Source organism: Vitis vinifera, chromosome 4 (assembly GCF_030704535.1).
Source record: "Vitis vinifera cultivar Pinot Noir 40024 chromosome 4, ASM3070453v1".
Lineage (NCBI taxonomy): Eukaryota > Viridiplantae > Streptophyta > Magnoliopsida > Vitales > Vitaceae > Vitis > Vitis vinifera.
The window spans coordinates 12,310,949-12,324,514 of record NC_081808.1 but is presented as its reverse complement, the minus strand read 5'-3'; the positions used below and the strand labels follow the sequence as shown (position 1 = coordinate 12,324,514).

At 31.2% G+C, this 13,566-nt stretch overlaps 1 protein-coding gene across 4 annotated transcripts in view; it reads right to left on the bottom strand.

Moving 5' to 3' along the window:
- The window catches only part of LOC100266835 (bifunctional TH2 protein, mitochondrial), a 44,272-nt gene extending 32,985 nt beyond the window's left edge, over positions 1-11,287 (bottom strand). For 2 of the 4 annotated variants that reach the window (XM_059736328.1, XM_059736327.1), the window contains exons 1-2: positions 10,793-11,287; positions 10,271-10,379 (exon numbers count right to left, since the gene is read on the bottom strand). In XM_059736328.1, the coding sequence (XP_059592311.1) occupies positions 10,271-10,379; positions 10,793-11,160 (477 nt within the window). In that variant the 5' untranslated portion in view covers positions 11,161-11,287. The remainder of the gene's footprint in view (positions 1-10,270; positions 10,380-10,792) is intronic. The other 2 variants (XM_010650626.3, XM_059736326.1) reach the window with 1 other exon arrangement.
- Positions 11,288-13,566: the final 2,279 nt, after the last annotated feature.

The following is a 13,566-nucleotide window of genomic DNA, read 5'->3' as shown; positions in this document are numbered from 1 at the left end:
GTACTACTTTTTCCCTTGTTTCCTTGTTTCCTTCGTATCTTGGCCCTGTGCACCTCCACTTCCTTGTTCTCCCTAAAAAGATCAACATCAAGATCATCATCAATCCTTAATATATTTCGACCTTCTTGATTTTCATCTTCTTTCTCAACAAGCCACTCATCATCTGATGGCACACTCAATAAGCAACAGATCATCATCTTTAAGTGCCTTTAGCTTCAAATGTCAAACTTTCAATCATTTATTGTACATAACGTATACCAATGAGTTAAGCTTTTTTGTTGTCAAGTGATTTCTTTTCTTTGTATGCACCTATTAAAGGTTAAATAATTAAAATAAAGTCTAATCGTCTAAGATAATTAAAAATTCATTAGCATTTTAGCATCATAGTTTTTATTATTATGAATACCTAATTGAATGAACTCCAATTATGCTCACATCCAGATGCAAAACAAGTAAGGCCTAAAATCCTCACCGCAAATTTTTGTTGTTCCGAAGTGCCATCACCAAATTGAATCCACCAATCAGCTAGATCAAAATAAAAACATAATTTAAACTTTGAACTTCAAAATCTAGAAGACTAAAACATACTCTCGCCTTCAGACTTTGATGAGGACAACTTCATAATTAAGTTCTAACTTACCAGGAATACTTGTTTTGCAAGTTGCTTTTGCTTGCTGAAAACCAAAGTGTCCTTCCTTCTTTCGAAAAGCATCTATATGAATATTAGCTTTATTTCTTTCAACTTGATCAACAATGAATTTGTCCATACAAGTGTACAAGCCTAGCTTAATCTCTGGATGGTTGGAAAAATTATCATCATATTGAAAATGGGGACTTAAGAAATATGCAACAACATGCAAATGTTGATGCAACTGATATTCCCACTTCTCATCTATTGTTAAATCCATGGCACCATAAAGAAACCCCATTTGCTGGCACTTTTTCAGAATCTACTATTCACAATACTGCAACTAAGGGTTTTGTGGTTTTAAGAGCATAAGCTAGACTAGCCCAGAGAGTTGTGTCCTTCAAAATTATTTTCTGCATCCTTTCCTTCAAACTTATCGGCCCATGCACTCCTTGCCCATTGCTTAGAAGTAAACATAGATTCCAAGAGCTGCGTTAATTGATAAATGCTTTGTAGAGTTAGAAATGCAGTAGCAAATCTAGTAGTAGCAGCGCGAATAAGCTGCCTCTTCATGAATGATCTCATCAATCCCAACACCCATCCATGTTCATATATGAAATTACTTACCTTTCTTGCTTTTAAAGCATTTTTGGGTTGAGAGAGCTCTCCAATCTTTTCAAGCATTAGATCTAGACAATGGGCAGCATATGAAGTCTAATAGAGATGTTGCCTCTTCTCCATTAACTTTTGCCCTGTCTAGTGAAATAGATAGACAAGAAATAAAGTGAACAAATTTAATGCATTAATGTCAAGAAAATTGCATGTACAATCCTCTGTTGTATTCTTTTACAATATAATTCCTCTGATTTTGTCTCCCATGTTTATAATGATTCAAAGAGGATCAAGCACTCTTGATTAGTTTAGTGAAGGGTAGACTAGACCTGACCTTGACTCTTTTGCCTTAAGAATCTTCTTCAAACTTGAGATGACACTTGAAAACTAAAGATTGTTGAAAGTTGCTTAAAGAGTATTGCAAAGTTTCTATTTCCTTTGTTCTTCCTTCTTTCTCCTCTTTTTTTTTCCTTAAAGAAATATTCCCCTATTTATAGAGAACTATGAATAATGGGATAGGTTCTCATAAAGAAAAATGCATAATTGGATAGGTTTCTCATCCCTTCAAAATTCAAATAAATATTTTAGTTTAATTAAAGATTTAAACTTAACATTTTATCCTTTTCCAATTATGACACATATCACAATGAATGTTCTCTTGTAAAAAACTCACCTTCGTAGGAGCCCAAGAATTGCATGCAATTCTTTTAGGAAAAGACTCCCTATTAGTCCAAACTAGGTAGGAATAAAACAAATTAATAGAGAAAAGGCCTCCTTTAAAGACCTTCCAACTCATTTTATCCTCTATTAGGACATTGAGTTTGTTTATATGTTGACAATTTTATTCCTCTTTATGATTGGCCTAAAAGTCTTTTTAGATAGTAACTTGCTCTCCATCGACGATCAAAGATTGTTGTTCGTTCAACCGGGAAATCATAGGTACATCTAAAGAGGTTTGGCTTGTGGGAAATTAGGCTTTGTTGAGGTATCAAGACAATCGGTTTTATTTTGAACTTAAAATGATTTAAAATTGGATTTTTAAATTGAACAAGACCACTCAAGTGGTCCATGAGTTGGCTCAAGCGGTCATGAGAGACCTTGGATATTGGAGATAGAATGTTGAGAGACCTTTCATTCCTTAAGAAATGATCTCTTTGAGAGAAGTTTGAAGTGCCACACCATTCTCAATCTCTCATTCAAAGATTAATTCTTTGAATCTTTGGTTGAATACAGGATTCAAAATATTAGCCGAGTCTAGTACGACTTGGCCAAGTCGTATCCACCTCGACACTAGTTGCGATGAGTCTGATCCCAGGTTCGACGAGTCCGATTATGGGATTCTCAAATCCCAATTTCAAACCATCAATCTCGTCCACTATGAAGATTAAAGAAGAAGAAGAACTATTCCAGTTTAACCCAACGGTGACCTCCTTCAAAATCTATTAAGATGAGAGATAAGAGGGATGAGCGCTCCCTAAGATAAGAGGGATGAGGGCTCCCTTACCTCACTACATTTTGATGAACAATGGAAGCTTCGATGCCAGTGGATGGTGACTCATCATCGCTGATGTTGATTTGAGTGGAATGAACATAAGATTCCTTCTCCAGCTCTGACAACCCTTGATTGTGATTGGGATTTGGGGATTTACGGGTGGTTGTTGGGACAAGGAGAACCATATTTGGTAAACTTGTAATTTTATAATTTATAATGCAACATCAAATTTAATAATTGGTAAAGTTACATTTGGTAATTTATATGTACCATCAGATTTAATATTTGGTAAATTAATATTTTGTAATTTACAGTTTATACATTATAAAATTAAAAATTAAAAAAAATTAAAAAAAAAACTTGTAATTTTATAATTTATATGCAACATCAAATTTTATAAATAATAACATGGATTAGGTAAGATGCATTTATATGTTGATCGACTTTATATGACATGTATTTATATGATAAACAGATTATATTTACATTTGAATCATTTTTAATTTATTATATCATGTATTTTTTTGTATTATAATATTTTAAATTATATTAGGAAATCAATAATTATTTTTCTATGGTATAAAAATTATATTTATGTTTAAATCCTTTTTATTTTATTAATTTTTTACCTTATTTAATTATACTTATTTTTTTTATAATTTATACAATATTTTTATAATTTTTTCAACTTTCTAACTATCTCATTTTGCAGATTGTCTTATACCAAACCGAGATCGATGTGTTTTAGGATCCTCCGAGTCAGTGACCAATACAGCAACTTTGAACCATGATTGAAGACCATCGTCCCTTCGAAGTGGCCGAAGGCTCTACTAAGAAGTAACAAGAGGTTGTTGCTTCCCGTACATGAATCAAGTTATAGGTATTGGAGAGTAAGCTTAGGGAAAAGCGGTCAAGTAAATTTGTATAACTTGATTTCGAATAGTGGATTTAGATTAGTGGTATTAGACCTCGTGTTTTTTTATCTCCATAGTTAGTGTGGAGGTTTTCCATGTAAAAACCTTGTGTCTCATTGCATATCTTTATCTTCCTACCTACATTCTGATTAATGATATTGTCTTGATAGATGATATTTTCTTGATTGATTGGTTAGTTTATTATTGAGATTGTTAGGGTGGTTATCTTGGTGGTTATGATTGTTATCCCTAACATCTCTTAGGTTGTCTTTTGGATATTAATAATTATATTATTTTATCCCTAACTAATCACAGTGTTTCAATTAGATATAAAAAACAGATTTTTATAAGAATAAAAGTATTAACACTTTTGGATATCTAGGATATCCCTACTATTTCAAAGGGTAAAAGAAAAAAATATATATATTTACTAAAAACTTTTAATCACCCATTCACACCCAACCCTCCCCCCCTACTTTCTGCGATGAATCTATATATTAAAGTTATATTTTGTTAATTTGAAACATTAACATTCAATGTTTTCATATAATATGATATAAATTAACTCTTTAGCTCCTACATATATTTATACCTAGTTAGAATTTGGAACTAAAGATCATGGCTAAAAATAGAAGAAGATTATTTGTGGATTATGTGATGAATCTATATATTAAAGAATATATATACATGTATATATGTATATATATTCTTTTTAGGTGGAAAAGGAATGATGACAAACTTAAAAAGTTGGAACTTTGAAGATAACACATAAAGACACACACACACACACACACACACATATATATATATGTATATAAACCTAGTTAGAATTTGGAACTAAAAATCATAGATAAAAATTGAAGAAGATTATTTTTGTGGATTATGTGACAAATCTATATATTAAAGTTATATTTTGTTAATTTGAAACATTAACATTCAATGTTTTCATATAATATGATATAAATTAACTCTTTAGCTCCTATATATATATATATATACCTAGTTAGAATTTGGAACCAAAGATCATAGCTAAAAATTGAAGATTATTTGTGGATTATGTGATGAATCTATATATTAAAGTTATATTTTGTTAATTTGAAACATTAACATTCAATGTTTTCATATAATATGATATAAATTAACTCTTTAGATCCTACTATCCTCCATAAAATTGGATATATAATACTCTATACTTCATACTTTCACCAAATATTCACACATACATATTTTTCTATTTATTTTTCTCTATATAAAAAAATAAAAAATAAAATAGAAAAACAATACACAATACATTTTACAAGTTAACAACTATGGTGGGAGTTTGTTAACTATCGAATGTCCTTCTAGGTGGACAATGGGAGAAGGGTTAAATTCTGAAAAGATAAATGGTGTGGTGATGAGCCTTTAAGTGTTTCTTTTCCCTCCTTATTTACCTTAGCTAGCTCCAAAGAGGCTTGGGAGGCAGACTTATGACTGCATTCTAATGAAAGGGGTGTTTGGATTCCTAGTTTTTTGAGGCATTTCAACTATTGGGATATTGATATTATAGAGTGTTTTTTGGCAAGACTACAAGATAAGGTGATAGTTGAGGGAGGGGAGGATAAGGTGTGTCGATTAGGGACAAAGAGTGCTACCTACTCTATTAAATCCCTTTAAACTAGCCTTAAGGTAGGAAGATTAGTGTCATTCCCAACAGGTGTTGTGTGGAACACATGGGTTCCACTTAAGGTGTGCTTTTGTGCTTGGGAGGCAACTTGGGGAAAGCTTTGACTCTCAACCAGCTACAAAGGAGAGGTTGGTTTTTGGCTAATACATGTTTTCTATGTCAAACTCGTGAGTAGTCAATAGACCACATCTTTTTGCATTGTGGCAAGGCAAAGGTGTTGTGGAAGCTTTTGTTCTCTCTTTTTTAAGGTTTATTGGGTGATGCATTGCACCATAAGAGAGAGACTTTGTTGGGTTGGCATGGGTCTTTTGTTGGAAGAAAGTGGAAAAAAGTTTGGAGAGTAGAACCTTTATGCCTCTTATGGAAAATAAAGAAAGAGGGAAATAAAAGATCTTTTGAGAAGATGAAGCTCTCTGTTCAAAGACTGAAAACCTTGTTTATGTGCAACTTGTTAACTTGGACCAAACTGTTTATAGGCAAAACTTCAATGTCCATAATTGATTTTATTGATTGGTTGAGTTCAATTTGAAAGAGAGTGGTTTTTTGTTTTCCCTTTCCTTTTTTTAGTGCTTCTTGGTGATCATTATATAAATTGTGCATACTTCGGTGCACCCCTTTTTGTAACTCTTTTAAATACTAATTCTATTTACTTATCAAAAAAAGAAATTAACAACTTCCCAATTGAAATTAGTTCAGTTTTCTCTAAAGCTAATTTTCAAACCTAAAATGGCCTCAACCACATAAGTGTCCAACTCAGAAATTCCTACCAGTTAAGGTTAGCGTTACAAAAGATTAAAGTATCATCAACAAATAGAAGATGGGTCAATTCCAACCCTTCTCCTCCTCTTTTGCCACCTTGAAACCCAAAAAGAAGCCCACTTATTTAACCCCTCATCAACATTTGCCTAAGCCCCTCCATGGCCAAGATAAATAAGGAAAAAGGGGATCTCCCTACCTCAGCCCCTTGAAACTCTTAAACCAACAAGAGTCCTATTAACCAAAGTAGGAAATTTTGTTGTTGAAATCAAGGTTTTAAAAACCGGTCTAGACTGACTAGTCCAATCAGTCAAACATTGACTAGTAGCCTCTCTGATCCGGATGGTTGAAGTAAACCGTTTATGAGTTGGATCAGCGTTGAACCGTTTATGAGTTGAATCAGTGTTGAATCGTTTGAACTAGCAACTGGGCCATCGAACCTAACGATTCACATAGTTCCCTTGGAATCAATCAACTATTGTTTAAGCAAAATGACATCAAGCTCCCATGTCCACTTGGCACAACATTACTCACTACCCAACCCAGCAACTAGCTTACAAGCCAATGGATGTAGCAAGGAATTTGTATAGCACATATAGTTCTTATTCTTCTAATGTGAGAATGGTTATTAGATAAGGAAAAGAAACTTTGCATGCTAAGGGACTTGAGTTGTGGATCTCCAATTGTAAAAATAAGTATTGGACCACTGAGCTATGCAATATTTTTAGTTAATATTGCAATAAACTGAAATATATAGCAATATTAATGCTTTTTTCAAATTTTTATCATATAAAACCAATGTTTTCAAAACCGGACTGGTCATTGAACCAGAAAAGTTTTCGGTTCACAGTTCATTGGTCGAATCAATGATTAAACCACGGCTAAATCAGTGATACCATAAATATGTAATTTTTATATTACATAAAAGTAAAAGTAATTATAAAAATTAAGAATATGTATAATTTAAAATTTTAATAATATTTCATCTTTAATATTTGATATTATCAAATTAAATGATGATAAATTTAAATATAAATATATTAATATTTTTAATTTTATTTAATAAAACATATAAGAGGAAAGGAAAATTATAATATTTAATTTTATTTAAATGTCAAAAATTATATATCTAATTATTTTATAATTTTAAAAATTATTACATTATTTAATTTATATTCTTTTCATATTTAACATTATAAAATAAATATACTCTTAAATATTTAGGTTTATTTAAGAGTTTAAATTAATGACAATAAACATATAAACAAAAACAACACTCGAATATTAGATTATATACCATGTACATTAATTTTCACAAACACCATAGGTGGCCTAGTGGTAGTTCTCCCTTTTCTCACAATAATTGCAGCCCAAGTTCAATTCCCCATCTTGCAAGTTGGTCTTTGGGCCTAGTGGTAGTGATCCCACATCAACAATTTAAAGGAATATTAATTGCCTTAAATTATTGGTGAGTTGGATGCACGTCTAAAATGCTTACCATCAGAGCCTAAAGATCGTACAAGCCCATTTCAACAACAATTTTAAGACCCATCGGTTCTCACCTAACTGCGTTGTTTGATCTGATTGGCAATTGGACTTCCAATTCAAACAATTAGATCCCAGTTTGATGTAACAGCAAGCTAAAATCGAATGAAAAAGTGCTCAATCAACTGTCCAACCAGTTGGACCAGCTAGTCCTGTCCGGTTTTCAAAATATTGTATAAAACTATTAAACAAATATAAATATTTACATTTACATTTATTTTTATAACAATTACATAATGATAAGTATGAAAACAATACAATTAATTAATATAATAATTTTTAAAATTTTAATTTTAAAATAAAAAAATACATAAATATATTGATAAAAGTAAATATTATAATTTTCTCTTCATCTTAAATATATCTTCATACTTAAATATTATACATGTTTTATTTAATAAAATTTAAAATATTTATACATTTAAATTTATCTTTATCATTTAATTTGACATATCAAATATAAAAAATGAAATATTAATAAACTTTTTAATCATATATATTTTTAATTTCTTGTACTAATTTTTAATTTTACATAATATAAATTATATATTTATGACATCACTAGTTTTATCGCAGTTTAACCATCGATTCAATCGTTGAATATTAAACCAATAACTTTTTCAATTCAATGATTGGTTTGGTTCTGAAAACATAGGTTAAAGTTCATCATCTAATCTAATTGGCCCACTTTTGGTCAAAACCCATCTTTTCCATGGTTGCTACCAAGAAGTCACAATTAACATGATCTTACACCTTTTTTATATCCAACTTACCGATGGTCCCACTATTGGAACCTTTCTTTATCCTTGAATCAATAGTTTCACTTGCAATAATGATAGGATCCAAAATTTGTTTACCCTCTACAAAAGCATATTGAAAGATTGAAACCACCTTATCCACCACTTTTTTTAGCTTGTTTGGCTAAGAATTTTGCTAAAAGTTTATATAACACCTCTTTATTCCATTTGTTGGGATCTTGTTTGAGGGCCTTAATTTTCATTACCAGAACATAGTTATATGTGCCCCTTATACTATATCCCATCCACCAACTCGACACAAGATCATTGAAAGCATTGACCTTGAGCCACATATTTTCAAATCTGAAAGGAGATTTGTCGCTCCTCATCTGATCCCCATCCAAAATAATGGGGGAATGATCAGATGTAAGCTTTGGAAGGAAGCACTAAATGAAGCCCAAAAAGTGGTCATCCCACTCCAACACTAGAAACTAATCCAATCTTGAGGAAAACCAATTTCTTTGGACACCACACCATGTGAAAGAGAAAAACAACAAATACATATGTGTTACCCATCAAACATATACATACACATACATATGTGTGCATGTGTGTGTGTGTGTGTGTGAGAGAGAGAGAGAGAGAGAGAGATTGTATAAAGAGCAAAACAACAATTTTCAGTACCCTATTTTAGATTCTAGATGTTTAAAAATAAAATGTTACAATATAATTATCCATAAATTACATTAATATGGTAAGAATCAAGCAACAAATTCAAACACCCTATTTTAGATTCTCAAAATTCAACAAAGTTACAATATGATTTACTATGAAATACATAAAAGTAGCTAAAAGTAAACCATTTGATTGTTGTGAAAAGGCAAGAAGAAGAAAAGAAAACTAAGTATATTATCTTATATATGCCATCGTATGTAACACTCAAAAACTCACAATCTAGTTAAAACAACAAGGAATATAAGGTGAACTAGGGAACAACATGTTATGAAGTAGAGAACTATGGGTTTCTTCTTCACTATTTAGGAATAAGCAATGCATGAGCTGATACAGGTTAGTCTTTACTTCTAGCACCATAAATGCCGCTCAAGCTCCAATTATTAGCTGCTAACAAGGAGATTTCAAAGTGAAATGGGTGACAACAAGAAGTGGGTGAGGTTATAGAGAGCTAATCGAAGGTGTCATGGAGAGAATAAAGTGGTCTGGTGGTTGAAAAAACAAGTGAAGTGGGTGAGTGAGTTGAGAAGCAAGGGAGGGTTCTTTGAGCAAGACAAGAGCTGATTGAGATCTTGTGGAAAAAAGTAGACCTAACAGAAAGGAGATAACAGGTTTTGTTAAAATGTCTGTTATGCATCTTTCAACATAAGCATGCAATCCTTGCTTCTTCTAAACATGCCTAGAAAGGAAGCATGTTCAACTTCTAGAATTTTGGTTCCATCCAAACACCCTTAGAAGTCATCTTGGCGCTCAGAACATGATTTAATTATTTTAGAAGCTCCCCTGAACAGGTTCCAACTCCAATCTTCAAAACTAAACATGTTATAACAATTGTTTAAAAATTATTCAGGACATATAACCAATGAATATCAGTATACATTGGTTCATTCCCAGGCACTCCAATCTCGTGAACCTTTAAGAAGCATGCAACTCCACCCATCCATGCTTCTAAGCAACTACTCACTTATTTTCCATGTTTGCCAAGTTCTCAACGTAATTTCATGTTGACATCACCAAAAGTGCAATAAATCATGCAAGAGATAACCACATTTCATTCCATAAATAACATACAACTCAAAACAAAGACCATTAAGAAAACGTAGGCAAACAAGATTTACCAAATAGACAGAGATTCAATATGAGAATGAATAAAACAGAACACAGAAAAGAGAGATCATTTTATCCTACCTTAACAAATGAATCATGCATTTTCAGTTCCTCCAATACACTCTTCCTTAGCTGGCAGATCCCTAACTTTGCATCATCATCATCTGCACACTCCTCCGCCAACTCGTATCTAAAATCCCAAAAAACAAATTAAACTCCCCCAATTCAATATCCTAGCCTTCCTCCAGTTATCAGAAAAACTAAAGCGAAATAAAATCTTGAATCCTATGATTCAAACTTTTCTTTCACATTATTTCCCACATTTTTCTCTGCAAATGAAGGAACAAAAATACAAAATAAAATTCAAACACCCACAATTAAATAATTTCAACCTCCTCTGTTTCTCAGAGGAAATCTTAAAAAATAAAAAATAAAATAAAAAATAAAAAAATTGAATCCGTGTTATTTTCCTTCATATAACAAAAGCATAAGATTCATGTTTTCCTTTCACTTCTTTCCCACATTCTCGGAAATCAATGAAACCCTAAGAAATTAAAATTAAAGAAAAATTAAATATGAAATATAAATAAATAAATAACTCACGCCTGAGCGAAGGCCCTGAGAAAGTGAACATCCTGAGCAATAAAATGCCGGAAAGAGTCGAGCTTGAGATTCCCGGAAGCCAAACAGACCACGAACGGAGTGTACATAGCGAAAATCGATTCTTTCCGGAACTTGATCCAGAATCGACGAGCGATTCCCTCCTCGTTGTCGACAGTGGTAATGGAGGGCTTCGGAATCGCCGCCATGGGAGGGGGTGACGGCGATTTGGAAGTGGAATTGGTGGAGTAATGGCTGGAAGGTAAGCGAAGCGAGTTGAGCAAGTTGAGTGGATCGGAGCGAGTGGGAAGGAGTCGAGAGGAGATGATAAAATTGAAGAGAATGGGTTTTGGATCGAGAAAGAGGCGCATCAGGGAGAAGGCGAGGTCGGTGGAGTGGTGCTGAGGTGGCGACTACAGACGTCTAAACTATGAGAAAATGTTCTCCGTCTTGGAAAACCTTTTTCTAATGCTTTTTTTCGTAATCGTTAAATTCAAAAAATTGAATAAATAAAAAGGAATTTTGGTTACAAACCCCCTGGTATATCCAATACGTTTGGTTGCTTAACAGTATGAAGAAAGGAAAATAAAATAAAATAAAACTAAAAATAATAATTTTTTATATTAAATTATTCTAAAAATAAATATTAATAAAAATCAAATATAATTAAGATTATAAAAAAAATTATATATTTTCAAATTATTTAAAATAAATGAAATAAATTTTAAATAATATATAAAAATAATTTATTAATTTTAAATTGTTTTTCCTCTTTTTTTTTCTTTTTTTTTTCCTAAATTTTTGAGAACCCAACATAATCTAAATATTTAAATTTGAGTTTTATATGGTAGAATCAATAATAAGATATAAAGTATACATAAATAAATAATACAAAGAAAAAAAAACAAAAACCAAAAAAAACCTAAATATGAAGAATGGGATAAAACATGGAAAATCGTATTATTATTGAGTTAAAATAAAATTTCGAACTTAATTACTTGTCTAATGTCAAAGTGAAAAAGCAGCTTTCAGGCCGCGTGGAGAAAACCCCAAAAGATATATATATCTAACATATATATCTTGCTTTAAGAACATGTGTGGTCCTTTTATTTAATAATCTTTAGATTTGAATGATAGAATATTTAAAATTTAAACTTAAAATGGTTGAATTTTAATCATTATAATTGGATTAAAAAATTTATATAATACCAAAAAAATAATGTTATTTTCATAGATAGATGGAAGAAAAAATAGTTAAACTTTCACTAAAAGTATCTGCTTATTTTGTTTATTAAAACAAATAACAAATACTTTTAACATTTATTTAAGGAAACATAGAACATGCACATTTTAGCATGCTATTTCTTTAAATTTCTATTTTAATTGTAAAATTTTGGAGAAAAATAATCAAGTTAAAAAAATAAATGAAGAAAAATAACAAATGTTTTAATTCCATCAATTTTTTTTTTATTATCATTGCAAGAAGTTGGAAACGATGAACCCATCCTCACTCCATACTCAATAGTCAACCCTTTTTTATTTTAAAATTTTCATTTTATTGATTTATTTATTTTGGAGTCTCATTTTTTTTAAGGAACATATAAAAAAAAATCTAAATAGTTGAATCTTAGTTTTATATATGAAATATTTTTATGTAATTAGGTTCACTATGACAGCATCTTTAACATTCATGTGACAACCCGTCCTTGTAGGCGTCACCCATGTAGGATAGTGTCTCCCTTCTAATCTAAAGACTATGTCAAAGCAGCACAAAGAAGCAAATTAAAGGAACTATATATTCATTACCCTTTTGAGATATCCTTAAGGGACCAAAATTTGTACATACCTAAAGAAATAGTTACATGTTAGTAGTATATCCAAAAAGCACTAAAAAGGAAAGGGTAACAAGGGCTATTTGTCTTGTTAATTGTCCTAAGAACTTGCTTAGTATCGGGTTATATTAGGTCCTTATCTAAAAAATTTAAGGAACTACAAAGTGAGTATAACTCAATGAATGATTATATAACGTAGGTTTTAGGATGGTCAGTCCAAAATATAAAAAGGAGTTTCATCATACATGTAACACTCAATGTAAATAATATATGGTATAATAATCAAATAGGCATACAACATCAGATAACTTGATAATCAATCAAACACATGCATGATCCATGACTACAATGTTACTCCAACTCTCGGCACATCCCAATATCATGCAATATAATTGTTATAGTGCCCCTTTCTTCGTCGACATATATCACATATACATCCACATATGACATATGTCTCACATATCATGGTGCCTTATAGACATAGTGCCCTTACATTTCCCTACATGCCATACAAACTACTCCAATGCCCCTTCATTTCTACAGCATGATATAGGTCTAGGGTATATTGCAATCACATCCATAGTAATAAAGTAATGTACCATAATGACAATACCAATGATTTTCAATAAATATTACATACTAGGTAGGTTCCCAAGAAAGATTGGAAAGGTCATAATGGTTCCGCTTAAAACCCAACCTCTTTAGACAAAGCTTCCCTAAGTTGTACTCATCACTTCATTATCACCAAACTATATTAATTATTTATATACATATATATCGAATATACTAGGAGCACATATTATTATAAACATAGCATTTGACCAACACATTTTTAAATCATATCTCATGATATTTAAAATAATAATAATAAATAAATTAAACATGATATTTTAAAAAATAATAATAAACCATGTAAAATCATACACTATAAGATCACTCACCTTT